This window comes from Ananas comosus, linkage group 7 (assembly GCF_001540865.1).
Source record: "Ananas comosus cultivar F153 linkage group 7, ASM154086v1, whole genome shotgun sequence".
Classification (NCBI taxonomy): Eukaryota; Viridiplantae; Streptophyta; class Magnoliopsida; order Poales; family Bromeliaceae; genus Ananas; species Ananas comosus.
In genome coordinates, this window is record NC_033627.1 from 10,688,544 (window position 1) to 10,715,185 (window position 26,642).

The 26,642-nt window shown below is 33.6% G+C and overlaps 1 protein-coding gene across 3 annotated transcripts; it reads left to right on the plus strand.

Moving 5' to 3' along the window:
• LOC109712570 (ABC transporter G family member 45-like) lies at positions 1-26,536 on the plus strand. 3 transcript variants are annotated; one of them, XM_020236198.1, is made up of 22 exons: positions 1-366; positions 531-651; positions 14,741-14,829; positions 15,787-15,871; positions 16,027-16,186; positions 16,670-16,746; positions 16,829-16,879; positions 17,175-17,265; positions 18,556-18,857; positions 19,660-20,258; positions 20,642-20,802; positions 20,898-21,001; positions 21,894-22,059; positions 22,165-22,331; positions 22,703-23,035; positions 23,465-23,755; positions 24,047-24,130; positions 24,209-24,342; positions 24,677-24,904; positions 24,993-25,164; positions 25,381-25,635; positions 26,072-26,536. In XM_020236198.1, the coding sequence occupies exons 1-22, from the start codon at positions 266-268 to the stop codon at positions 26,339-26,341; spliced, it is 4,041 nt and encodes a 1,346-aa protein (XP_020091787.1). In that variant the 5' UTR covers positions 1-265; the 3' UTR covers positions 26,342-26,536. The 3 variants fall into 3 exon arrangements, with proteins under 3 accessions (XP_020091787.1, XP_020091789.1, XP_020091790.1); XM_020236200.1 differs by lacking the exons at positions 1-366; positions 531-651 and adding exons at positions 12,552-12,854; positions 12,953-13,221; XM_020236201.1 differs by lacking the exons at positions 1-366; positions 531-651 and adding an exon at positions 14,060-14,570.

Genomic DNA, 26,642 nt, shown 5'->3' on the forward strand with positions numbered 1-26,642 from the left:
TTATGATAATATATCTTTTTATATATACATACATATTCATACTCTATAGCATATCTTTTAGACATGTCGAATGAGATTTGGAGCTCCATTTGCTACTACACTTATAACCCATAATATCACAAATTGTTGAGCATATATTGTTGATATTATTATAACAACTACCTTTTGTTAATTATAGTTCATTTGCATTTCATGGAACCCTATATATATAGCTAGGGTTTCTCCAATATATATATATAGTTTTCTTCGTATATATAGTTGTTGCATGATGAAGAGCATAGGAAGCGAGATGATGAAGGAGGAGCCTCCATTGACTCATGAAGATAATGAAGAGTTCCTTCAGATGCTTAGAGAGCGAAAGGCGAGGTTAGGAAAAAAAAAGAAAAAAAGAAAAAAAAAGAAGTTTATATATGATGAGAACTAGGTGCATGCTGTATACTGTGTATACAATAGGCATCATCTAAGAGTTGGTTTTTGTTTAGTTAATTTTTGCTTCTTTTTTTTGTTTTTGGTTGGGTTTATAATTACAGATTGGGTATTCAAAACCCTAAAGTGGAAGTGCGGTTCGAGAATTTGAGCGTCGAGGCCGACGTGCATGTCGGCCAGAGGGCACTCCCGACGCTGCTCACTGCGACTCTCAATGGCTTGCAGGTATGAGAGTTCGTATATGTATACACACACACACACACACACACACACACACACACACACACACATATTTACTTCTTTGCTGATCATGTTACTTTGTTAGTGATTTTTTCTTCTTCTTTTTTGATGAAAAATGAGTTTGTGTGTGTGTGTGTGTGTGTGTGTGTGTGTGTGTGTGTGTGTTTTGTCAACTAAAGAAGAAGAAGAAGAAGAAGAAGAAGAAGAATGAGTTTAATTCTTCTAGGATAACACAAAAAAAAGAGAAAATTTAATATATGATTGCAAATTAGGTTTCAACTAATCTTGCTTTTATATTTGTTTTATATAGTGGATCTTATGAGCTCCTCATACATTTTTTAAAAGAAAATAAGCTCTATATATAAGATCCCTTTTTTTTTCTGTTAGAAATAAAGATGTTTCCTCTTGGGAAGCAGCTTTTTCTCCTTTTATTTTATTTTTTTTATTTTCTCCTGTACTTTTTTTGGGGGGAAAAACTACAGGCGTGGGAGATGGAGGGGGCGTCAGTGTTGAGGTTGGGGCCATATATATATATATATATAAGATTTTGTTTAATTTGTGTTTTAGATTTATTTTGCAATATACATATATTAGAAATTTCGAATTGGGTGAAAATTGATTCTCAATTTTACATTTGTTTGGCCCTTAAATACAATCTATAATTAATAAAAAAAAAAATTATATACAAAAATTAATAGATTCTTATCTTTATAATAAAATTTTATAAACGAAGTAAAAAAGTTATACATCGAGTGTATGAGACATGCTTGTATATGATAAAGTTTAGCTTTAACAAAATATAAAACTATGCAATATAAGAGAACCAAAAGAAGCACTCACCTTATTTTGGGAAGTTTGTGGGGCCCATATATAGATTATTATAAAGATTATTGTATATTGATTCTCAACCTTTTCACCACGTTTCATTTTGGTCCTTAATTTTTTTTTTTCTTTTTTCAATCAAGTTTTCAAATTTTTTTCACTCTCGTTCCCAAAAATAAAATTTTAAAATTTTAAATTTACATCTTGAATTAATGTTAAAATCTTAAACTAATTAGCAATTAGAATTTTAAATTATAATTTGCTTCGAATTTTAAATTTGATTTTAAATTGAATCTAAATTTTGATTTCAAACTATGATTTGGAACCAAAAGAAACCCTCCCTTGCGGGGGAGGGTGTTTTGTGGGGCCACATAAATTTTTTCACTTCAATCCCCGAAAATAAAATTTTAAAATTTTGAATTTAAATCTGAAATTAATATTAAAATTTTAAATTAATTAGCAATTAGTTATAAATAATAAGTGAGTTTGTATTCTTCAATAATTACGTATTATACATTATTTTTTAATATAAATTTTAATATTAAAATGTGTATATATATATATATAGAGAGAGAGAGAGAGAGAGAGAGAGAGAAGGGCTAGAATACTTTTACAAGTATCACCCAAGTGATACTTGTGTGTTTTTAGCCATTGGATCTACTTTTTAATTACTAATAGTCCTTGGATCAAACACTATTCCACCTACCACCACCTACCAATCACCTCCACCATCATCTCAACCTCACATCTCTCCATCCAAGGGCTAAAAACACACAAGTATCACTTGGGTGATACTTTTACAAATATTCAGCTCTACTCTAATATATAATTATATATATGTCATAATAACTAACTATCATTAATGTCTATCCATCGCATCAGGTGGGTTTCTTAACTAGTAGTAGAAGAAGAGGGGAAAAGAATTAAGAGCGCGTTTGGTTAAAATTATGCAGCATTATAAGTTATTTCGACATAATCAGATATCTAAAATTTTTGAATTAAATTACTATTAATACTATGTTACCGCAATTGGTAAATGCAATAATATAATAGTAATGAAAAGTAGAGAAATTTTACATAAGAAAATTAAGTACTAAATATGACTCTGACACCAGTAAGACGAAAAGATCTCAGAGTTGAAATTAAGAAGCAACTTGGAATTTTTTTTTTTTTTTCGCTCTAATTGATTAACCTTTAGTTTTAATTTATTTTTTTATTTATCAAGAATTAAATTCTGTGCCTTGTCCATACTCAATGAGAGGCACCAACTTACAGCAATAATAATGGAGAAAAGATAATAAAAAATGAGTTTCTTGATTCAAAATTATCCAATCATATGTATGGAGATCTCCTAGCAACTTATTATAACAAAAAAAACTTCAAATATCACCTGTGGTTCAGCACTTTTAATTTTAGTGCTTTAAACTGTTTCACTTTAGTACCCTGTAATTTCGTTTTCTCTTTTCGTTATCCACTCTGTTAATTTTTCGTTAAATTAATGAGAAGTTAAAACTATAAGATACTAAAATAAAGATATCGTAAACTATAAAGTAGTAAAGTAAATATTCGATAAACCACAGAGTGCATCTGAAGTTTTTTTCTATATATTTTAATAGAGAGTTAATAGGGGGATAATGGAAATAAAAAAACGAAATCAGGATATACTTTAAGCACCCAGATCTGAGTCTGGTATTATATCCAAAAGCACTTCATATATAGTAAAGAATCAAGATCTGCATTTCGAGTCCCCAGTTAAACTTATTTTAGATTTAATAAGTGAGTGATTATTAAGATTAAAACTAATAATGAAGAGTATTAGGATCCCAAACCAATTCAAAAGCTTAATTAGGCTTATGCATAGATGAAGAGACTCTCATATATATATATATATATATATATATATATATAGGGTTTAGGATTAGATTAAAATGCTTCTAATAGTATCAAGTTATTGGTTCTATTAAATTTTCGTCAACTTTGGTAGCACTAAGTGTTTTGTACTACTAGAAGTATCCTAGTCGGATATGTATATACACACCACATTATTATTTAATAATTTATATTTACACCATCAATTCAAATTTTTTTAAAAATGCTTAGAAACTTAGAAAAAACTGTATACCCTTGTACTATGCCCTCTTTAAAAGATCTTCTTTTTTTTTTTTTATGTTTGTAGTGCTTCTTATATAGAATCCTTATTCTCAGGGCTCATTTGGTTCGGAAATAATAAATATTGGAATAAATTTTTTTTTTCTCCGTCATATTTTACTATTTCAGAATATTCAAGAATAAAAGTAAAATTATGTTTGGTTTGTTATACTGCTATTCTTAGAAATAATTTAAATTGCATTTGATTAATTTTATAGAATAGCAGAGAATAGTGAAAAAAATGATGGTTAAATTTGATATAAAATATGATAATAATAATAATAATTGATTATAAAAGTAATTGATTATAAAAATAATTTATCATAATATTTAATAAAAAAAACTTATTATAAATATGATTTAGGAAAATTAATTTATTATAAAAATAATTCACATTCTACTTTTTCTTAACTTTAAGAAAAATAATTTATTATAATATATAATTATAATTTATTATAATATTTAAGTAAAAATAATATGTATAAATATTGTACAATTATAATTTATTATATAATATAATTATACTAAAATTCTTTCGACGAATTAATTCTAAGCACCAAAATAAAATTCCCATTTTTTTATTTTTTTTTGTTATTGAAATATATACTTCATAGCTTTCCAAAAAGGTCAAAGAAATGGATGGTTTTTGCCCAACCATTTCTCTGGTGACTCGTTCATTTATTAATGATTTGCACTATTCCGAAAATTAATGCATATTATTATTATTATTATTATTATTATAATATGAGGTTTTGTCATTTTCATACTTTAAGAACCATGAATATATAATAATACTCCATGATCAGCAAGAATTAATATAGGTTGTTTCTCGTAATTAATTACCTTCCAACTTAATTGATATAATAATGTATAGTGAGCTTGAAATAAACTTACTATCCCTAACAGTCGAATGTACGATATTTTTAGAATGTTATAAACTGATGAAAATGGTTGTATTTAATTAAAAGGATAAGCACAAAAAGAGAAGGGAAAAAAGATAATATGGACGTACGCGTCTCTTTAATAGATACTGTTATTAATTAATTAAAGTGGGTTTTGGAACCCAACAGGGGTTTCCACAAGCTGATACAACACACATTAATGCCGCGGGGGAAATGTAATGCAAAAAAAAAAAAAAAACTACTACTTTTCAGGGAGTGGAGAATTTATTATATATATATATGGACTCTTATATTAGTCTTTTATGAAATGAAAAAAAAAAAAAAAATATAGCATTAACAAATGCATTGCTTCTGGAGTGGCTTATATATTATCTTTGCCGGTCTGAAGCTCATTTTGTTTTAAGAGGTTCTGAGTTTGATTCTCATATTTGTTACTTGTGATTTATTAAATTTTTTGCTTGTTAGAATGAATAAGGACTAGTTAATTTTTGGATCTAGTATATATCAAAAGGAGATTCTTTAGGAATAGTGTAGTTTTAACAAATGAATTGCTTCTGCAGTTACAAATTGCATGCAATGCAGCGAGAAACTGCCCCACGTGGTGTAAAAGTTTAGTAGTAACCAAAGCTAAGTCTGTAGTAGTAGATCCTAGAAATTTTCTAGGAAAATATAATATATGAGTAGTGCAAGGAGTTTTGGTGGGTGGGGGGCAAACCCTAGAGATGTACATGGGCGAATCCGAGGGGTCCTCCACCTCCGCTTCATTTTTTATTGGGTCAGGGTGGATTTGGGATGGGTTAATTCAATTCTATTTTGGGCCCCCGTTTACCGCTTCATTCGAAGCGAATCAGGATGGAAGCATATTTTCGGCAGATTAAAGAAAAAAAAAGTGTCTGCTGCCTCCCGCTCCATTCACTTGGCAGATTGGGGCGAATTCGGGGCATGTTACATTATTTATATTTTTAGCTTCCACTTAACTGTTGGCTTATATGGACTAGCATCTTGCTCTGTAGCGGGAGGCTAGGTAAGGCTGAGTTATGTTTGAAGTAGCTACGAGGATTGAGTCACAGTCTATACCTGTGAACGTTGTGTCTGTACGGTTTAAGTTAATTGATTATATATTTCTAATAGCTCAAACTTTTAGGATTAATGGTTAACATCAAATATCCGACATTACCATCCTATTCGGGCGGATCGGGTTAGCAGCTCCACCAACCTTATCCATTTGCATCCCTAGACTGGCCCGGCCTATGCACTTGGCCTATGCACTTGCTCAAAAAAAAGAAAAAAAAAAGAAAAAAAAAAGAGTATTAAAAGAAAAAGTAATGAAACTAATGTTTATTAAGTATCTATAAGGCTCAATTGTATCTTATTTTTATTTTTTANAATCGGAATGGGTGAATCCGTTTGTAGGTGTTTGGTACGCAGAAGTTCCGTTCCGACTCCGATTCCCGAGTGGAATGAAAATTTTCTAATCACCTTTTTTTTCAATCCGGCCCAGGATAACAGATTGAAAGTTGAATCCGGATGGAATGGATATTTATTCGGATTAAATTTATTTTTTTATTTTTTTAATTAAAATATGATTTAAAATTTAAAAATTAAATTCAACTGAGTGTTCCCAGCCCCCGAAACTCGAACCGAGCTTTTATTTTTTATTTTTTATTTTTTTGAGAGATTGGTAGCACACTAGCCGCTTCGTTTATTTCATTTAGAAATAAATTTAGCTGGAAATGTGAATCAACTAGGATTTGAACTTGGGTCTCGGGTACCAACCACCAAGCCCTTTGCTACTTGCTCTAGGGACGATCGGTTCCAACCAATATTTTTTAATGAAATATTTTGCTAGTTTCTATCTAAAAACTAAGGTACAATATTATGAAAAAATAGAAATTCTCTATTAATTCCATAGAATAGAGTTAGAGTGAGGGGGTCTAAGGGCGCCTTTGATTCAAAATGGGAAATAAAATTGGAATGGAAATCAGAATTGACAGGAATCAAAGACGGAATGATACAACCCCTAATATGTTTGGTTCAGGGTAACAATCGCAATCGGTACGGTTGACTTGTGCTTTCAAATATTTAAGAAATTTTGATTATCAAAAAGTAATTAAAATAAAATTAAAATTGAATACAAAGTATAAAAATAATTTAAAATTTAGTTTGCACCTCAAAACATAAAATTAAGTTTATAATTTAAATTCAAACTAAAAGTTAAATATTAAAAATTTACATCAGAATACTAAAATTATACGCCGAAATTTTAAATGTAATTTTTAAAAATTTTAAAAATTTATAATTGAGTGGACAAATTCAAAATATAAAACTAATTTTTGATTTGATTCAAATTCAAACTCACAACTAAATTTAAATTTAAATTTATAGATCAAATTCAAAATTCTTGATTGAATTTATATTTTAATTTAATTTCTAAATAAAAATCTAGAATTAAAAATTTAATTTCTAAATTTAAATTTATACTTTAATTAAAAAATAAAGTCAAAAAATTAAATTTAATTTTAAATAAAAATATAAAATATAATTAAGATTTTTTTTTTAGTACAGTGCATTCTTTTTGTCTAAATTCAACCTCCAATCTGGCCTTCCAGGCCGGATTAGAAAAAAATGGTGATTAGGGTGTTTTTCATTCATCCGGAAATAGGAATAGGAATAGAACACCTGAATACTAAATACCTACAAACAGATTCGCCCATTTCAATTTCGATTCCTGAGTGAAAAAGGGGTGAACCAAACAAACCACATGATTATGTAAGTCCTCCTAATTTTAGTAAATTTTTAACTTGGGGAATTATTTGTTTCTAATGCACATTTGTTTTAAAAATATGAGTGCAAAAATACAAAATGCAACTCCAGGTGATTGTCCTTGTGCATTATTGTGCCTTGGGGTTGGGGGGCAATATAAATTCAGCAGAGTCGGGTCAAGTTCGACAATATAAATTCGACTTGAAAGTGACTCGACACACCCTTTAAATAAGTCGAAAGCAACATTATATGTACACCAATCTTATATTCTAAATATTTTATGACTAGGATTTGCCTACTAATCTTATCAATTCACTCCAAATTTTTGTTAAACCCTTTGATACAAGAGTGTACGTCTTACAAACTTAGGGCAATATAAATTCAGCAGAGTTGGGTCAAGTTCGACAATATAAATTCGACTTGACAGTGACTTGACACATCCTTTAAATAAGTCGAAAGCAACATTATAGGTACACCAATCTTATATTCTAAATTTTTTATAACTAGGATTTGAATACTAATCTGATCAATTCACTCTAAAATTTTTTTAAACCCTTTGATACAAGAGCGTACATCTTACATACTTGCGCATTAATTGACTTATTAAGGCAAGTTGTCGAGCTAACAACCTGACATGATATGAGACATGATTGATCATTCTACCGGTACGAGAGCTATCGGATTTGATCCATCTGACCTAACCAAGCATACCCGAATGAATCTGAATGTTGCCCCGTAGCGAATTCCATGAGAAGAGTGGCATATTTTAAATCTAATAAAGGCTCTGTTCGGTTCGACCCGTTTGGTTTGGCTTGGCTCAATGTGGCCAGTTCCAGAAATAAATAGGGGTGGAAACGAGCCGAGTTCGAGCGAGCTTATCTCGGCTCAAATTCGGCTTGAAATTAATTTCGAGCCTAAATTTAAGCTCAAGCTTAGATTGAAATTAATTCGAGCCGAGCTCGAGCGAGCCTAATTTCGAGTCGAGCGAGCTCGAGCACTAAACGAGCCGCTTGAAATTCTCAATATTATACGATCAATAGTTTAATTTGTATAGAACATTATCTATAATTTGATACAAAAATATGTCAAATAGTTCAAAGTACAAAATAATTATATGAAATATAGTATTATAATATGAAAAAAAAAATTATGAGTTGAATATCTAATCTTTTCCACCTCACATGTCTTTTTTTTCGTCTTTAATCTATTAGAAATTAACCGGCACATCAGAAAAAACGCAGCGGAAAATAATTTTGCACTTTTAAAATTTTTCGGAAGCTAAATACATATCACATATGAAAACCGAAAACCAATAAATCAAACCGTTGCCGGCGGATCATTCTCATATTACTATGCAAAAATTTTAATCTAAACAAAACTCTTTATGTTTAGAGATCTTACCGTGGACCAGTTAAGGCCTCTTGATCTACTGTACGGTTGAAACTGAATATGACGAACAGAGATTCCGATGAGCCGCGCACATGCCTGGCCTCTACACGTATCCACACGGAACCAGCGACCCGATCGATCTTCGTCTCACGAATAGGATGAGTCACGGACCATCTGGACGGTGCTAGCAATCCTTTCATGATCCACCAGTCGATGAAGAGTAGAGAAGTTGATCGGAGAGAAACACGTGTGCGGGCGGAGAGAAATCGGAGAGATTGATCTCTATATGTATATAGATCAAAAGGCTAACATGCATCAAATTAATTAAGATGCATGGCATCTTAATTACCATGCATTCAATCCACATGGCACTATGTGCCGTACGATTTCACCTTTTCTTTTTTCTTTTTTTTTTATTGTATTTATTGCATCCACACATACATACATATAAATCTATATATGTATATATAGAATCTTATTTCATAAAATCTTATTTAATAAGAATTTTCTCTCACTCCAATAAAATTTAACAATTAAATATTCATGCTTATCCAACTAAATCAAATCTAGAAAAAATCTTATCTTATAAGATATTATGAATATTTAATTATTCTCTAATCCAATTAGAGATAAATATTACTCTCTCCAATATTTAATTAGATCTTATCTAATTTTGATCTTATCCAATAAGATTACTCACTAATATTTAAATCTCATTTAAATATCTTTTATAATTAAATATTATCTACTAATCTAATTAGAGATAAATTTAAATCTTGCGCATAATTCTCTAACTGATTCTAAGATCCTAATCTAATTAGGATTATTAGTTATAACCGAATCGAATAATTAAATCTAATTTAATTAAGCAGCTTCCTTTTATTTTTATCGCTTACACTAAACTCTTTAGTGAACAACTTTCATCCAAACGATTCAGGTGCACACAATTCCTAATGTGTGTGACCGCATATGTTCATTACCATTCGGCAATGGAGCTCAACATCAAATTCTTTGATATTTAATTAGAACTCTTCTAATCGATAAATAAGAACAATTCAATTCGAATCATTCATATTCTCTCACTGTCCGTGAGTGACACCTAGCAGTATATCACGGCAATCCAGAATGGTGATGAAGAATGAACCTTTTCGCTTATAGTAACCATGTGATTAATTCCTTCCAACATACAACGTCCCAATCGAACTCAGGTCATGGTTACTCGCCAAACCATATCATTCGACCATATGACTAGAATATCTGAAATCAACTCAATATGGTAACACAATTAGAAACTCTTTCCACATACCATGTACCCTGGCCAGGGGCTTTCTGAGTCGAGTCCGATAAACTACATAGGACATTCTCCCTCATCATTGAGAGTGTTGGATTCCTTATTGCGCATTCATATGCCTTCTCGCATAAATCACTACAACCAATCAGTACCGAACATAAACACATGTCTAGAGTCTAAGTATTAGTACTGTCAAACGGTAGCAATCTATACGTGAAGCAACTATGATGCCTCAGGTCCAAGGAGTACTTCACATAACTGTAGCAATGAACTTGTCACTGGCGAGCATAGAACCATATGACTGTTCAACTAAATAGTCACGCTCAGTGTACTTGTTCTCTAACGAGCACCTGTATGCTTATTCTAGTGTCTCTACACTAGTGACTTGAGATTCGTCATCTCAATTAGAAACATAGCATACACCGGCCTATCCGGAATATCACCGTCCCTGTAATATTCCTCTGGCTAGGAGCATTTAAAGAGTTTCGTACAGAAAAATACATATCTCAAATTCCTAACTCTTAGGAATATGTTTTTTCAAACAAAAACTTTATGGACGATTCATGTCAATATTGAACTACTACAAAATAGACATGAATAGAATATCTGCCCTCCTATTATGAATTATGAATAATTAATACATAAATACCCTTAAGCCAGTGTCACCAGATTGGCTTTTGGACATATAACTAACACAATCTCCATATTATTCATTTTCATTTATGCAATCAAAAATAAATAAATTATATAGATAAATATTGGATTAAACCATCCAATTATATATAACTAAAATTAAAATTTTATATGAATAATAACTTTTTACTTTAAAAATATTCTATATATTTTCTCAAGCATATAATTAATAGTAAGATAGGCAACAGCGGATATATACTGTTACTTGGTAACTTGGAGGGCTTCTGGCTTGGCCACTTAGGGTAAGAGACAGAAAAAAAGAAAGAGAGAAACATATTGAAAATTTAGAGCTCTGTGAAAGAAAGAAAGAAAGAAAAATGTATAAATTTAGTAAAATTTTGCTCTTTTATTTGTCTATTAGGTTTGTTTTTATGGGCCAACAACATTGACCCAATTTTAACTAAACTCAGATTATTCACTCAGCCTATATATAATTAAAATATAATATATTTATATATTTTTTAGTATATATATATATAGTGTAGAACTACTATACTATCAAAAATATAGAGAATTTGAAGTTTTCGAATTTTTGCCCCTTTGATTAAGAATTGTATGGTTGGGATGATTGCGGTCCCACCTAGAATTAAATAATATCCCTAGGATTAAGTGGTCTCTACAAGATAATAATAGTATTAATCCAAAGATAAAAAATAATTAAAGATATTGATCTAAGAATCAAAAAATCGAAAGCACCAGATCCTCTATACTTTTGATAGCATAGTAGCTCTACTATATATATATATATATTCGAGCTTTTCGAGCTTTTCGAGCCTAATTCGAACGAGCCTAGTAATACTCAAGCTCGGCTTGAAATGAATTTCGAGTCTTTTTTTTTGTTCAAGCTCGGCTCATTTAATTTCGAGTCGAGCTTGAGCGAGCCAAATATCGAGTCGAACGCGAGCCGGCTCGCTCATTTGCCAGCCCTAGAAATAAATGCCCTAAAGTTGGACTTCAATCCTTTTTGGATCTAAAAGGGAACTGTACATGCTGAAGGAACTGCAGCAAATCTGGCTTGAATGTAAGCCACTGAGGGAATTTTGGGTAATGAAAGTGCACCGGGTATTGAACCAATAATCTGCAAGATGTTACCAACCGTTTCTGACATAAATGACAAATGGTTTGACAGCTAGTAGTCAAAGTCCCAAGTTTGAAGTTTAGTTATTCTCATATTTCTTGTTAATTTTTTTTTCTTTTAAATGAAGCAGGTAACATGCTATTTTTGAAAAAATCTATATGATGTTATTACTAAGTTTCTTTGAAACTGAAATCATTAATTTTGAAGAAATCAATATATATTTTATGTGCTAACTAATTATTCCGAAAATATGTGTTATTTGAGTAAACATTTACTAAAGCTTCTTTCTGCAATATTATGCGACCAAAAAAAACTATTTTAGCGGAGCATTTACTTTTCAGATTTAAAAGTTTTATTCATTTTTCTGCTGTTTCGGTTGAGTAGCATTTTCTCTCTGAATTATTCCAAAGAGAGAGCGCGTAGAAAGAATTTTTTTTATAAATAATTCTATCAATTTTTATAATTATAAAAATATTTTTTTTTAAAAAATAATTATAAAAATAGATCTCTCAATACGGAGAATGATTCACCGTATTCATTACTCCTTTTTAGGAGTAGAAAAAGAATAAAAACGGTAAACCATTCACCATTTTTACCATCGTAGAAATATAAAAAAAAGTAAATAAAAAAAAAAAACAGTAAATGGTTCACCACTTCTTTTTTATAAAAAATTTACCAAACATATTTTTAGAATAAAATTTTAATAAAATTTTAGGAGAAGACTCTTGCACTAAACAAATTAAAAAAACCCCGTAGAAATAGTACTGACACAAGAAAGAAAAGAAAAAAAGAAAAGTATAACAATCGGCAGACAGCAAACCCATCCGGCCCCCAAACCATCCCACTCGCTGCTGCCGGCTTGCATCCGAACCCTAGCCGTTCTCGATGGCGATCGCGCAGTCTTCGGCGGCCTCCCATCTCCCATTTTCCAATGACCCCCTCCATCTGCTCGTCGAAATGCTCGAACCAACCTAGTTATAGCTACGTTGGCTGCAGACCAAGATACCTCGTAATGTCATCATCATCGTTCATTGAGACAACTTCACTATGTAGGAGTAGCCTGATATGGGATAGGATACGATCTCATTTTGCCCTTTAGCAGGTATGATAATTAAGGATGTAGGATGCATATAAGTGTTCTTGGAAACTTCTGTTCGGTTTGTCATTCTCTGATATTTGCTTCTGCTGAATGGAGTGCAGACTGGAACAGAATTAGAGTATGGTTACAACTTCTCCGTAATCTTGTTGACATCAGAAAGTGGCAGACTAGTCGGGCCATGAATATGGCAGAACGCGGTGGCAAGTTCATCTTCTTGATGGTTTCTTGCAGGGGAGATTTTAACACATAATTTACGAACCAATCGCTTTGTATGAGAATGCTTGGTTTGAAAATGGGAATGAGTCCTGTGGGAAGCTTGAGAAAAGAACTCTATGAACAATTCAGACTCTTGAAACTGCACATATGCTGGGTGATGCTCTTTGTCGATTCTGGAGTTTTTTCAGATTTGGTCCTGTTTGGCAACTTTGGAATCAAATTTTCACCCGGAACTGACCCAAACTACTGTTTCTTCAAGCGTGATATGCTCTATCGAAAGCTATTCAGTTACTTTGTGTTTCCAGAGATCCACAAGAAATACTTCATTACACACACACATAATGAAGTACAATGCTTCTGAAACTTGTAGGTTTTCGGCCCTTCACTACAACAAAAACGGTCTATAGCGACACTCTTAAATGTCGGTATAGGTCAAAAAAAGTGCTGCTGACTAAATTACCGACACTTTTAAAAAGTGTTGCTATATGTGGGGTCGCTAGATATATAGCGACAGTTAAAGAGTGTCGCTATAACCTAAAAAAGTGCTGCAGTAACCGAGGAGGACGAGAGGGAAGGGCCCTTCGTCTAGAATTTCAGTGGATTAAGTGAGGGGAGAAGAGGGGATAGTAATCGATTTTTCTTTTTTTTTTTTTCCTTTCAGTTTGGAATCGGGCCAAATGGGTTGGGTTGGGTTGGGTGGGTTGAGTATAGTAACCTTTTATTTTTTTGTTGGATTCGACTTTATATTAAGGCATTAGTAGATGTTTTTTTAAATTTTGACATAAATGGGACACTTAGACAAAAGTGTTCCAAACATGTGTCCCTATAACCTAATTCTGCTGTAGTGCTTGGATTGAGGAATGTGCGGTTAGGATGATAGTGGTCCCCCAGGGTTGAGTGGGTGGTTGGTCGAATAGTATGATCTAACAGGTGGAAATGGTCGAAGGGGTAGATCTAACGGTGAAAAACTTACAGGCACCAAGTGCTTGGTGCTTTTAAAAGCACCATAGCCGGACTCTCTCTTTCCCTATATATATATATAGAGCTTTTAAAAGCACAAGAGTATTTGTGTTTGTGACTTTTTAGCAGCCGGATCGCCTCAAGATTCATGCAGCACTATTAATGGTGTGTTCCATTAAGTTTGTTTTACTAATGCTGCATGGATCTTGAGACGATTCAATTGCTAAAAAATCGCAAGCGTGTTGAGTTCTTGTGCTTTAAAAGTACAGTCAACTCTCTCTCTCTCTCTCTCTCTCTCTCTCTCTCTCTCTCTATATATATATATATATATATAAGGCAAGAGGTAGGAAGAGAAATGGCTAACATGTGCTCACTTTCATACTATGCCAGAATTACATTGCTGCATTTTACAACAAAATTATAGAATCCAAAAGTTTATCCAAATACCTCCTTTAGCTAAGAATCCTTTGGTGGGCCAAAAACTCTGGATTGACCATTACTTCATTTTTGACATAATTGCCAAATACCTCTTTATTTGTTAAGGTACTACATAGCATTTGCTGCATTTCTGGCTCTACAACTTTAATTGTGTATTATTTTGACAGCAAGCAACTGAATGCATAATATTTCTTGTGAAAACTTTATCTATTATTTTAATTTTATGCTAGACTCGCCATTATTTATTAAATAGTTTTTCTTTTTCTGTTGAATAGGAAATAACGGGGTATTCACGTTTCTGTTCTACAAGAAAAAGGCCCATGAAAATTCTCCAGGATGTGAAGGGGATAATAAGACCATCAAGGTAAGCTTCACATTGCTCCTAATTATTGTATAATTGTTTAAATGTGATATTGTTGGTGCAACTTACTACAATATATGCCTAAATTTTAGTGCAGTTTAGTAGAAATTTATTATTATGTCCATAGCACAAAAGTTTGAAAAGTGTAGACTTCTATAAGTGTTTCAGCCAACTATTTCGTGATGTGTTTACTATGCATTTTATATGAATTTACTTGCTACTATTCTTTGCTGGATATAAATAATTTAATGATTTAATCAGTAATTCATCCATGTATAATTTATGTGGCCATACAAAAACTTGCTAGAATTTGATCAAGGATTTAAGCCGTCGCACGGGGCCGTGCCAGAAACTTGCTGGCACGGTACGACATAATGTGTGCCCGGCAGTGCCGATGTGTACCGGTCACAAAAAATTCATGTGTGCTGATACATAATAGCATGAATTTATTTATTTTCTTTAGCAACAAAATATTCTAATTGTTTATTATGTATTTTTATCAAATATTTTGAACTTTATTGAGAAAATTACTTACTAATTTAAAAAATAGAGGGTTTTGAGTTGTGCCATCGGCACGGGGTCTGTATCTTGTCGATATCTTGTTAGTACTATATGACACGGTAGATACGGCCCGTACCGATGGGCACTTAAATCCTTGATTTTGATAGTAGTCATTTAGCATGAGAGTATAATACCTAATATACCCAAGAATCTAGAAGGAAATAGAGGACTATCCAATTCATCACATGTGTGGAGACTCGGAATCAAAATTGTTGACATCCTTGGTATAATCCTTATGCATACAACATTATTATTAGGATGTGTTTATTATGTGTGCACAAGTGTCAAATATCAATGTAAAAGTATCATTTACAACTTCTGGAACTTATGCAGGGATAAGTTTAGTTATTTAAGTGAGACGACATGCTATTGTCAATGACACAAATTATTTGTGGGCAGGTTAACACTTGTCCTTGGACCACCAGGATCAGGAAAATCGACCTTCTTAAGAGCCTTGTCAGGGAAGTTGGATAGCACCTTAAAAGTAAGCAATAGTACAATATCTATTACGAATTGTAAACATTACATTGATTTAAGACCATGCGCTAATATAAACGTGTATTACTTGTTCAGTCTTTCTACATGCTGACGAATTTAACTATGTTTTCTCTGTGCTTGCTGATATACATATGTCACCAGCTAAAGGGGCAGGTTTTGTATAATGGAGAAGAGCTTAGTCCTTCTACCTCTGGGTACATGTGTGCTTATGTTAGTCAGCACGATCTTCATCATGCTGAGATGACTGTAAGGGAGACATTGAATTTTTCTGGTGCTATGTTGGGAACAAATGATGAGTTTGGTAAGACCAATGTATTGTTTTGTACTGTTACAAGTGTATGTTAACATCCACCTCATTATGTAAGAAGTATTCAATCTTCCCATAGAATAAGTTAAAATCTTCATAAACTAGTAAAATTTTAACTCGTAAGAAAATAATTGAAAATGACAAGAAACTACATATTGATCACTACAGTTGTTAATATGTGGCATAAATATTCAATAGCATGGTTAATACGGATTATTATGAAAAGCTTTAGCCTCGCAGAACTTGTATTCTAGCATAAAGAACAATTATGTAGAGTTACACTTGATTCCAAACTACATAACCGCCATTCTTGAGAAAATTCGATGATAGCGCACAAATTTTTAATTATTATAGATTCATACATACAAATCTTTAAGCTAGATTATCATCATCATATATAAAGAGGTAGTCAATCCTTAACAATTTGTCTTTAATAAATTGTCAAGCTTATCCATTTTATTATTATGCATACTATAGAGATGCTGGGAGAAGCAGTAAAAAGGCAGAAAGCTACTGTCAATAAACTGGACATGGAAATTGATGCCTTTGCCAAGGTTTTTTTTCATGCCTCATTATGAATTAACTTTACACTTAGTTTACTGTGTATGACTTTAACTTTAATCTTGATTTCCTCAGGCCACCACCTGTGGAGAGGGAAGCAATCTTACAACTAACTATATTATAAAGGTAATCTCATTTTGTGTTATTGATACTTTTATTCAGGAATTGATTGACTGGAGAATATTTTTGATTATACCAAAAATATCTAGAATGAACTATAAACTAAATTTTGTATAAGAACTGTTTGAGCAAATACTAGAATTATGTCTAAGCTTGGTTATAATATATACAAAAATATATGTATTAATAATCAAAAAAGTTGGGCTGACAGCACCTAGCCTGAAATCATCATATGAAAGATGCAAGTCCATAGTAGTACTTGGTATTTCTGTACAAACTCTTATAAGATGAATATATACAGATGCTGGGCTTAAGCGAATGTGCTGATACCATAGTAGGAGACGAGATGAGAAGAGGAATATCGGGAGGACAAAAAAAGCGAGTTACAATTGGTATGTGGTTATTCATTTCATTCATATCAAGCAAATGTTGAAAAATAAGCATGACTTTCCGTTTAAGACAATAACCAGAATAAAACACGATCTATTATCTTAAAGTTCTCTTTCATGATTCTATAAAATTACTAATCAACATGATACTTTATGCGTTAATCGGTTGTCTTCCCATTTGTATAACCATATAAACTCTAACTAGTGTAGTTATCCGAGTGATGTGGTGGGCAGGTATTATCAAAGCAATTTATTTTCTATCATCATTGATCATCGATGATAGCCTGGAGTTATACATATATAAAAAAAAAATGCGGCGGGGAAATGAACAGAAGAAGAAAGAGAGGTGTAGGAAGAGGGAATGGCAAAAGGTGTCATAGTTATACATAAATAAAAAAAAGTAGTTTTGGTTGAAGGTGGGTCCCACTTAGCCCAAAATAAAGTGAGGCCTCTACATCAGCATTAGGAATTGAGCTTCCATATATAGGTATAGATAAGTTAGCACATTGCTTATGTAGGGCCTGTTTGGCCTCACTTTTGCTTTTGCACTGAGCAGCAATTACCGAAAGTTGAGCATTTTGTAAAGAGAAAATTTGGACATTTTGCTGTGGCAAGAAGTTGAAATCAGACTCCAAGCCTAAAGAGCGATAACTTAAATTTGGTGCATTGAGGGATATTTTAGTAAAGTGCACAAAGCAGCATTTGGGGATATTTTAGTATAGTGCTATAGTGTCTCTCTTGGTATCACTACTCAGATAGCATCATATTGCAGTACACCCCCTAGCTAGGGCAAAGGCTCCGGTGGGCAGATGCATGCTTGCTTAAAAGAGTAAAAAAGGAAACTACTATAAAGATCTTATTAGTTTGGAAAAGATAACTGAAACTGTTAGATTATATTTTTAGAGTTGTAGAAAATGAGAATCCAGATGTTTTGTGCAAATGTGATGAAGAACGAGTTCCCATAGTTTTAAGAACTCAAATCAATGTTTTATTTGGAGCATTATTTATGTATTTGTGTTTGTTTGCAATTTCGGTCTAGTTTTGAGGGAGAAGGTGAGAACAAACAGACAAGGAAGATAAGACTCATTGAATTTCATATTGAACTCAAGAATTGTTATTCATCATCTTTTTTCTTTTTTTTCGTATCGTAATGCTTGCCAACTTTAAGCTATCTAGTATCTTTCTTCAGAAATAATTAGATGCAACTAAATAAAAGGAAAATGTCAATATGCTTATGTTTATTGTTTGGTAAACATGCATATAAAACATACGTAAATCTTCTCCCTATTGCAGGTGAGATGCTAGTTGGGCTTGCAAGGTGCTTCTTCATGGATGACATATCGACTGGTCTAGATAGTTCCACCACATTTGAGATCATCAAGTTTCTTCGTCAAATGGCATATTTGATGGATCTCACCATGGTCATTTCACTGCTCCAACCACCGCCCGAGACATTTGAGTTATTTGATGACTTAATCCTATTATGTGATGGACAAATAGCTTATCAAGGCCCTCGAGAAAATGTTCTTGAATTTTTTGAGTCTGTGGGCTTTAAATGCCCTGAGAGGAAGAATGTAGCGGACTTCCTTCAAGAGGTGTGTGGTTATTAATTGATGTGTAACAAGCATCATCTCAAAACGTGTTCTGTGCATTGATGTTTTAACTTCAAGTCCGACTTTGCTCTACAATAGATAGATTATTTGGAAAATTCGTATAGATAATATTTTGTTAATTTTGCATCTTATAAAACACTTTCCTGATTGATTTTGCAAGTTGATTTTTTTATGTTTATAAAATACAAAACGTTAAAAAAAAGTTTCATTGTACGAAGTAATACATGCTACAAGGAGAACTAAATATCAGTATACTGACATCATTTCTTAGATTGGAGTTTATAGGCTATTATTTCCTCAGAGTACCTACAGAAGTTATATTTATTTGATAGGACTACTAATTGATATATTGCAGCTTCAAGCTTTGATTTCTATCTATGTTAGAGTATATAATTGGTTTCAAAACCACATAGGACTTGGTAAATACTTCACTACAAATATGTTTGTAGGATCTCCTTAAATATTTTGTCGTGATGAATGTAATAAAAATTGTAATTACGTTTGAAGTACCAATTTTACATGCATCATATGCAGTCGGAATGCCTCTTCCTTGCACAAAGATACCTGTATTTTAAATCCATTTATATGCATTGTGGTAGATCAATAGAACATTATGCCTGGATTTGGATCCATCAATATCGACTTTCAGTGTTCTTTATGAGAGACTTGAAATTTGTTACTTATTTCTTGGTTTACTATAGAATCATGTGTTGGTATCAATTCATTTTGCTGATCAATCACTTAAATTTGGAGCTGGTTGTAATTTTATTTGGATTATGCACAGGTCATCTCGAAAATGGACCAAGCACAATACTGGGCTGGCAACCAAAGTGAATATCGCTATGTTTCAGTCGAAAAATTTGCAGAGTCTTTCTGGTCTTTTCATCTCGGACGACTTCTACAAGACAAGCTTCATATGACAAATAATATTACAAACGGCAGCGGAACAAACCAATTGAACGGAAGCGGCAAACTTTCAAAATGGAGAGTTTTTAAGGCATGCTTCTCCAGGGAACTACTATTACTTAAGAGAAACTCTCCAGTACACATTTTCAAGACTATACAAATAGCATTTATTGCTTTTGTGATTATGACGCTTTTCCTTAGAACTGAAATGCATCACCGTACAGTTGAAGATGGGAACAAGTATATGGGAGCGATCTTTATGGGAGTTGTGATAGTGAATTTCAATGGTATGACCGAGCTAGCGATGACTATTAGGAGGCTTCCAATCTTTTATAAGCAGAGAGAGCTACTAGCTTTGCCTGGGTGGGCTCTTCTTTCTTCAATTTTCATTCTTAGTCTCCCAATATCACTTGTTGAGACAGGTATCTGGGTTAGCTTGACATACTATGTCATTGGCTTTGCACCTTCAATAATCAGGTTTGTCATTTTATCATTAGAAGATCTCTAGTCTTCTACTATAGTAAAAATGTCGTAAAATACGTATTTACTCCCAGAAGTTTAATCTTAATTTTGAGTTACATCCTTAGCTGTTTACTTCTGATAATATAGTCCCTGAAATTTGGTCCGCGTAAGAGCTAAGGCTTTTAAAGTAGTCTACCATCTAAAAAGTGCCAGCTGGCATCAATTTCTGCCAGGATCAACGTCAAAAAATATCATGTCATACCTCTTGTGATAAAAGACTAACAAAAGATTTAATTGTTACATGAGACGAGCTTCAGGGACTTACGACCCAAAATTTGTACTAGATGGAATATAATCAAAAGGAACACTAACAGAGACATGTTTTGCCATTATGGCAGGTTCTTACTGCAGTTCTTGATACTTTTTGGCGTGCACCAAATGTCCCTTAGCCTTTATCGCTTCCTTGCTACTTTAGGAAGAACTCAAGTTATGGCAAATATGCTAGGGACTGCAACTCTTATTGCAATTTTCATTTTTGGGGGCTTTGTCATCTCAAAAGGTTAGTGCTTCCTATTCGCACATATGAAGCCGTGAAATGTTGTTTTATGCATAAGATGCCATTATGGTTCTTACTGATTCCACAAACTCAATTAGATGACCTTCGACCATGGATACGTTGGGGATATTGGACCTCTCCCTTTACTTATGCTCAGAATGCAGTAGCAATGAATGAGTTCCTCGACCAGAGATGGAATACGGTAAGCTATTAATTTCCCTATCTTAAGGAAACTATTGCTGAAAAGAGCACATATATGGTATAGCTTTTGCACTTCATTACTTAGTGGTTCAAAGTATCAGCATAGTGCTTTGCTACTTAGCATTTATTGTCTCAGTTTCTCATATGACGTGGTCTTAGAAAGGGTGGATATGTTGATAGACTTTTAAACCACAGGACAGTAGAATGCAATTGAGCTATACCGCAGGAGTTTTTGGAAACATATCTGTTGAATATGAAACATTCAAACACCATACTTTGGTAACTTAGAGTTTTTAGGGAATAACGGTTGTTTCACATGATATTAGAGCAAGAGGTTCTTGAATTCAAATCCTAGTAGACTCCTGTCTCATTCAATTTTCTCAGTTAATTCTTGTCCATGCCTAGCGTCTATCAGAAAGTCTTAGAGACATGAATGAGAATATTGAATATAAAATATTAACACCATTCTCTAATAGCTTCAGCTTTTAGAGAATAACGATAAATTCATTGTTACACGCTCATTTGTAATTATTCTTTAACTTCAGCTTTTAGACAATAATGGTTGTTTCACAAAATCATTGTTACACGCTCATTTTTAACTATATTTTAAAGTCAGCTCCTTGCGAAGAAATGAGATAGTTATCACATGGGATCAAAATGCTGCTTTAGAATTTCAGGAAGTAAACTGCAAACGACCTATACCACAGTTTTTTTTTCCTTTTTTTTGGTCCTTTTCTATTTGTAGATTTCCCAAATAAAATTTCCTTGTCAAAGGCAACTCTAACTGCAACTGTAGTTAATGATGATTTTCTAAGGTAAAGTAATTCAATGTCGCTCTTGATACATCAGTAGTACCTGCGAAAGAAGTTCTAACAATCCTTTTATTTGGGCAGAAATTTCAGTATGGAAGCTTCATTAGCACTACTCTTGGCAAAGCTGTTCTCCAATCTCGAGGGTTGGTCACAGATTGGCACTGGTTCTGGATTTGTTTCATTGTTTTACTTGGGTTCTCTGTGGTCTTCAATATTCTTAGCATATTTGCCTTGGAGTTCCTCAACCGTACGTATTTTTTGGTAGCCATGTTGGTTACAAGCTTTTACTAAAGCTAAGCGGCCTTTTGTCCTTTTGGATATGTTTTGATTATTAATTATCTACGATATGCAGCTCCATACAAGCATCAGGTCACCATTGAGGCCAAAGATGAAAAGCAGATGGAACATACTAATGAAAAAGTGGGCAATGGAACAGTGTCAAGGCACCAAGTTGCTTTACTACTTCAGCCTCTGACGCTTGCGTTCAGCCATATCAATTATTTTGTTGACATGCCTGCGGTAAACACCTAAATCAGTTTAGTAACTTAAATTCATAGTTGAAATATTTGCAGACAAAACTCTGCCGAGATCATCTGTTTATGTATATATCCCTGCAAATATGAATTTTCACATAGGTCCCTTAAAGAACTTTAGTTTCTTACCACTCTGTTTGAACCAACTTCCCATTATCAATCTCAAAACTCCTCAAACTTAAAGATATGGTGATTTTGCGAGAATTTCTGCCTCTGATGGGTATATGTAGAAGTCCAGATTTCATGGGGGGGATGCATGTTAATAGCTGATTTTACTGGACAGATATGTAAATTCCCGTTTTTAGGTTCATCTTTTTATTTTTTCCAAGTATTAATATCTTTAACTTTGATTTTTAGGGGATGGCAAAGTATGGAATAACTGAGAAGAGGCTTCAGCTACTACGAGATGTTAGCGGAGCATTTAGGCCGGGAGTTCTAACTGCACTAATGGGGATCACCGGTGCAGGGAAAACCACGCTATTGGATGTGCTGGCTGGAAGGAAAACTGGAGGCTATATTGATGGAACTATTAGTATAGCTGGCTATCCGAAAAAGCAAGAGACCTTTTCTAGGGTTTCTGGTTACTGTGAGCAGACAGATGTCCACTCACCTTTCGTCACTGTTTACGAATCTTTGCAGTACTCTGCATGGCTTCGCCTGCCTTCAAATGTCGGACTTCATGAAAGAAATGTAAGTTTCCTTGACCAACATGTTTTTTTTTTCTTCGGTTTTTTTTTTTTTAATTTCTTTTTTATTTTTATCCTTCCAAGTTTTCCATTATCTTTCCACTATCTTTCTGGTTTCACAATCTTGGTTCACGTTTACATTTGTTGCAATTTGGGACGGTAATATTATGTGCTAAAATGATCCTAGCTCTTCTTTTTGAGGGATATATACAAGATGCATCAAAAATGTCATTCACGGGAATTCTGGTCCATAAAAAGAAATTTCAGTCCAATGTTGTAAGTCAGTGGATCAAAGTTGTAAAATCTACATTTTTTTTTCTTACTTTTTTTCAAAAGAAAAAGTGCAAAATGGCCTGCAAGTTATACATGCATGTCACGAACATAATCCAAGTCTAATTAGAAAACTACATTTTCCATTTCTTTTCCATTTCAGATGTTTATTGAAGAAGTCATGGAATTAGTCGAGCTAACACCTTTAAAAAATGCCATGGTGGGTCTCCCTGGGAATACTGGTCTATCAGCTGAGCAACGAAAAAGGCTTACGATAGCCGTAGAGTTGGTTTCCAGCCCGTCAATCATATTCATGGACGAACCAACATCCGGTTTAGATGCTCGTGCTGCAGCAATTGTCATGAGGGCAGTTAGAAAGACTGTCGACACGGGTCGGACTGTAGTTTGCACGATCCATCAGCCAAGCATTGAGATATTTGAAGCTTTTGATGAGGTAATTGGTAGTTTTTTACTATTAACGCTAACTAGGTGTCAATTATGTTTGTGCATTTAAAAAACAGAAACAAAAGTGTTAGTTGAGGGGAGAAACAACACATTTCTTGATGACTGGTGGTAAATCTAAAGATCTAATTAAACTAGCAAAGTGTGTACTATTCATTTAAAAGAGGCTTTGATTTAACCGAAGTTGGAGAGTTAGCAAAGGGAAAATTTTGGATTTAAGATTGAAGTAACTAAAATGTTATAAACAATATAGATAACCATTTTGGTACTTGACTAATTGCAGTTACTACTGATGAAAAGAGGAGGGCAGCTTATTTACAGTGGTTCTCTCGGTCCTCTATCTAAGAACATGATAGAATATTTTGAGGTAAGATTACTTGAATTTTATAGGTTAACTTTTTATTTTGAGGGGAGTTGTTGAAGTGGCTGAATTTGGGGCATGCAGGCTATCCCAGGAGTTCCCAAAATAAAGAAGGGCCAAAACCCTGCGGCGTGGATGCTGGACATTAGTTCGCATGTGATGGAATATACTATTGGCATAGACTATGCGGAGATTTTCCGTAACTCTTCACTTTACAAGTAAATAAGAAATAATCGCAATCCCATAATTGGAAGAATGCTTATACTTCATTTCCTCTGCAATTTTAAAAAAATGCCCGTCTTCAAAAATTTTTCCGATAAAAAATCAGCACCCATGAGTTGGAATTGGATGATTCCCCATCTTTAGATAAATATTTTTGTAATGAATTGCATTTTCGCAGGGTATATATGAAATTCAGTTTTTACAAGGGGGTGTACGTTATAGATGAATTTACAGGACAATATGTGAAAGCCCCTTCAAATAGTGAAAAAAGTCAATAATTGAAAAGTGGGAAGATGCATCATTTATTGGATGAATTATTTCATGTAACAGGGAGAACATGCTTCTTGTTGACGAGCTGAGTAAACCGAAGCCTAACGCAAAGGACCTAGACTTCCCTCCAGGGTACTGGCAGAATGTTAGATCACAGTGCATGGCATGCTTGTGGAAGCAACACCGTTCGTACTGGAAAAATCCAGAGCTTAATGTTGTTCGCCTCGTGAACACATTCGCGGTATCACTTTTATTTGGCACAGTCTTCTGGCAAATTGGTTCGTCTATGTAAGTATAAAATGATGGCTTAGTTCAGGAGATGTTTTTCGTTGACGGTAAGGTCGTAACTAAATTACTGTTCTCCCTTGTACAACAGTTCCACGGAGCAGGATGTATTCAACATATTAGGAGTCACATATGGATCTGCATTGTTTCTCGGTTTCAGTAATGCTAGCATACTACAACCAGTAGTGGGGATGGAGAGAGTGGTACTCTATCGAGAGAGAGCTGCTGGGATGTACTCTTCGATGCCTAATGCTATCGCCCAGGTATTCAAACTTCCTATCCCTGTGCTGCACAAATTTCACAGCAAAAACATTTTTATTCAAACTTAATGAAGAGAAAAGTAACTATGCTCGTGGTTGCCTGATTTGTTTGATCTTTGTTTGATACCACAATAAAATTATGACATACTGTTTTCATTTTCATTATTGTGAGCTAAGAGATAGAATTGAATCTAACCATGTGATCTTGATTACGTGCAGATGGCAATAGAAATCCCGTACATGATCGTCCAAGTCCTTATGTTCTCCGTGATTGTGTATCCAATGATAGGATTTCAGTTCACAGTAGCAAAGTTCTTTTGGTTCACCTTCTTCATGGTGTTGAGTTTTATGTATTACACACTCTATGGGATGATGACAGTAGCGGTCACGCCGAACATAGAAATAGCCGCTGGTCTATCCTTCCTCATCTTCATTATGTGGAACGTCTTCTCCGGCTTCGTCATCCCTAGAAGGGTATAATGACATTCCCTATCTTCATTTCCATTTAGAGAGTCGCAAATTCGCAGTGCTTTTCCATTTATATGATGGTTAAATTACAAATCTAGTTAAGCTTCACCCTGATTTCAGTGACATGCTTAAGAATTTCAATTTTAACAATTTGATTCCCGAAGTTTGTTTTGAGTAGCTACTACGTTCTATTAGCCTTTCGTCCAGAAAACACGTCACATTTGCATCATCCGCCTGAAAAGACATCACTTCAGTTTCATAATTGGATTCTCCGATATGACAGTTTTTTGAGGTTAACTAACAGATAAAAACTAATCCGAAGATCAAAACTAATCTGACATTTTTTTTAGGTGGTTAACTAACACAGAAGGACTCGAATGAAATACCAAGGAAATTAATCTTTGGGGACTATTCCATGATATAAACAATGGTTTTTATGCAGATGATACCGATTTGGTGGCGATGGTTGTACTGGGCTGATCCTGCGGCGTGGACCGTATATGGTGTCATGTTCTCCCAGTTGGGTGATCGAACCGAGGTCATCCATGTCCTGGGATGGCCGGACCAGACGATAAACGCGTTCGTCGAGGAATATCTTGGATTACAAGATAACTATTTTACACTGATCATAATCCTCCACGCTCTAGTTATTCTCTTGTTTTCTTCCATTTTCATTTTCAGCATTAAGTACCTAAATTTTCAAAAGAGGTGATGATTTAGGTGCTGTAACTCATTAGAAAGTATTGGACTTTCAATAAGATGAAGGGTCATAATTTGTACAATATAATTCCCTTCGAAGTAAATCACAAGTTACTTTACTTATATCAGTGCATGTAAGAAGCAAGTGTAAAAAATCTCTGTTGAATAATTAAATGATATCTTGGTAAGGTATGCTATTGAGTATGCAGAGCTAAGCAGTATATAGCAGATACTTGGATCATGCGATCGACATTTCGAAAGTGGCATGTGTATTATTCCATTTATCTTTTTCCCCTCTAGTTGTAGAGAAATCT

Coding starts and splice junctions, on each gene's coding strand:
- LOC109712570 (XM_020236198.1), top strand. CDS start 266: ATGATGAAGAGCATAGGAAGCGAGATGATGAAGGAGGAGCCTCCATTG. Junction 23,756..24,046: donor TATTTGAAGCTTTTGATGAG/GTAATTGGTAGT, acceptor GACTAATTGCAG/TTACTACTGATGAAAAGAGG. Junction 24,343..24,676: donor CGTAACTCTTCACTTTACAA/GTAAATAAGAAA, acceptor TTCATGTAACAG/GGAGAACATGCTTCTTGTTG.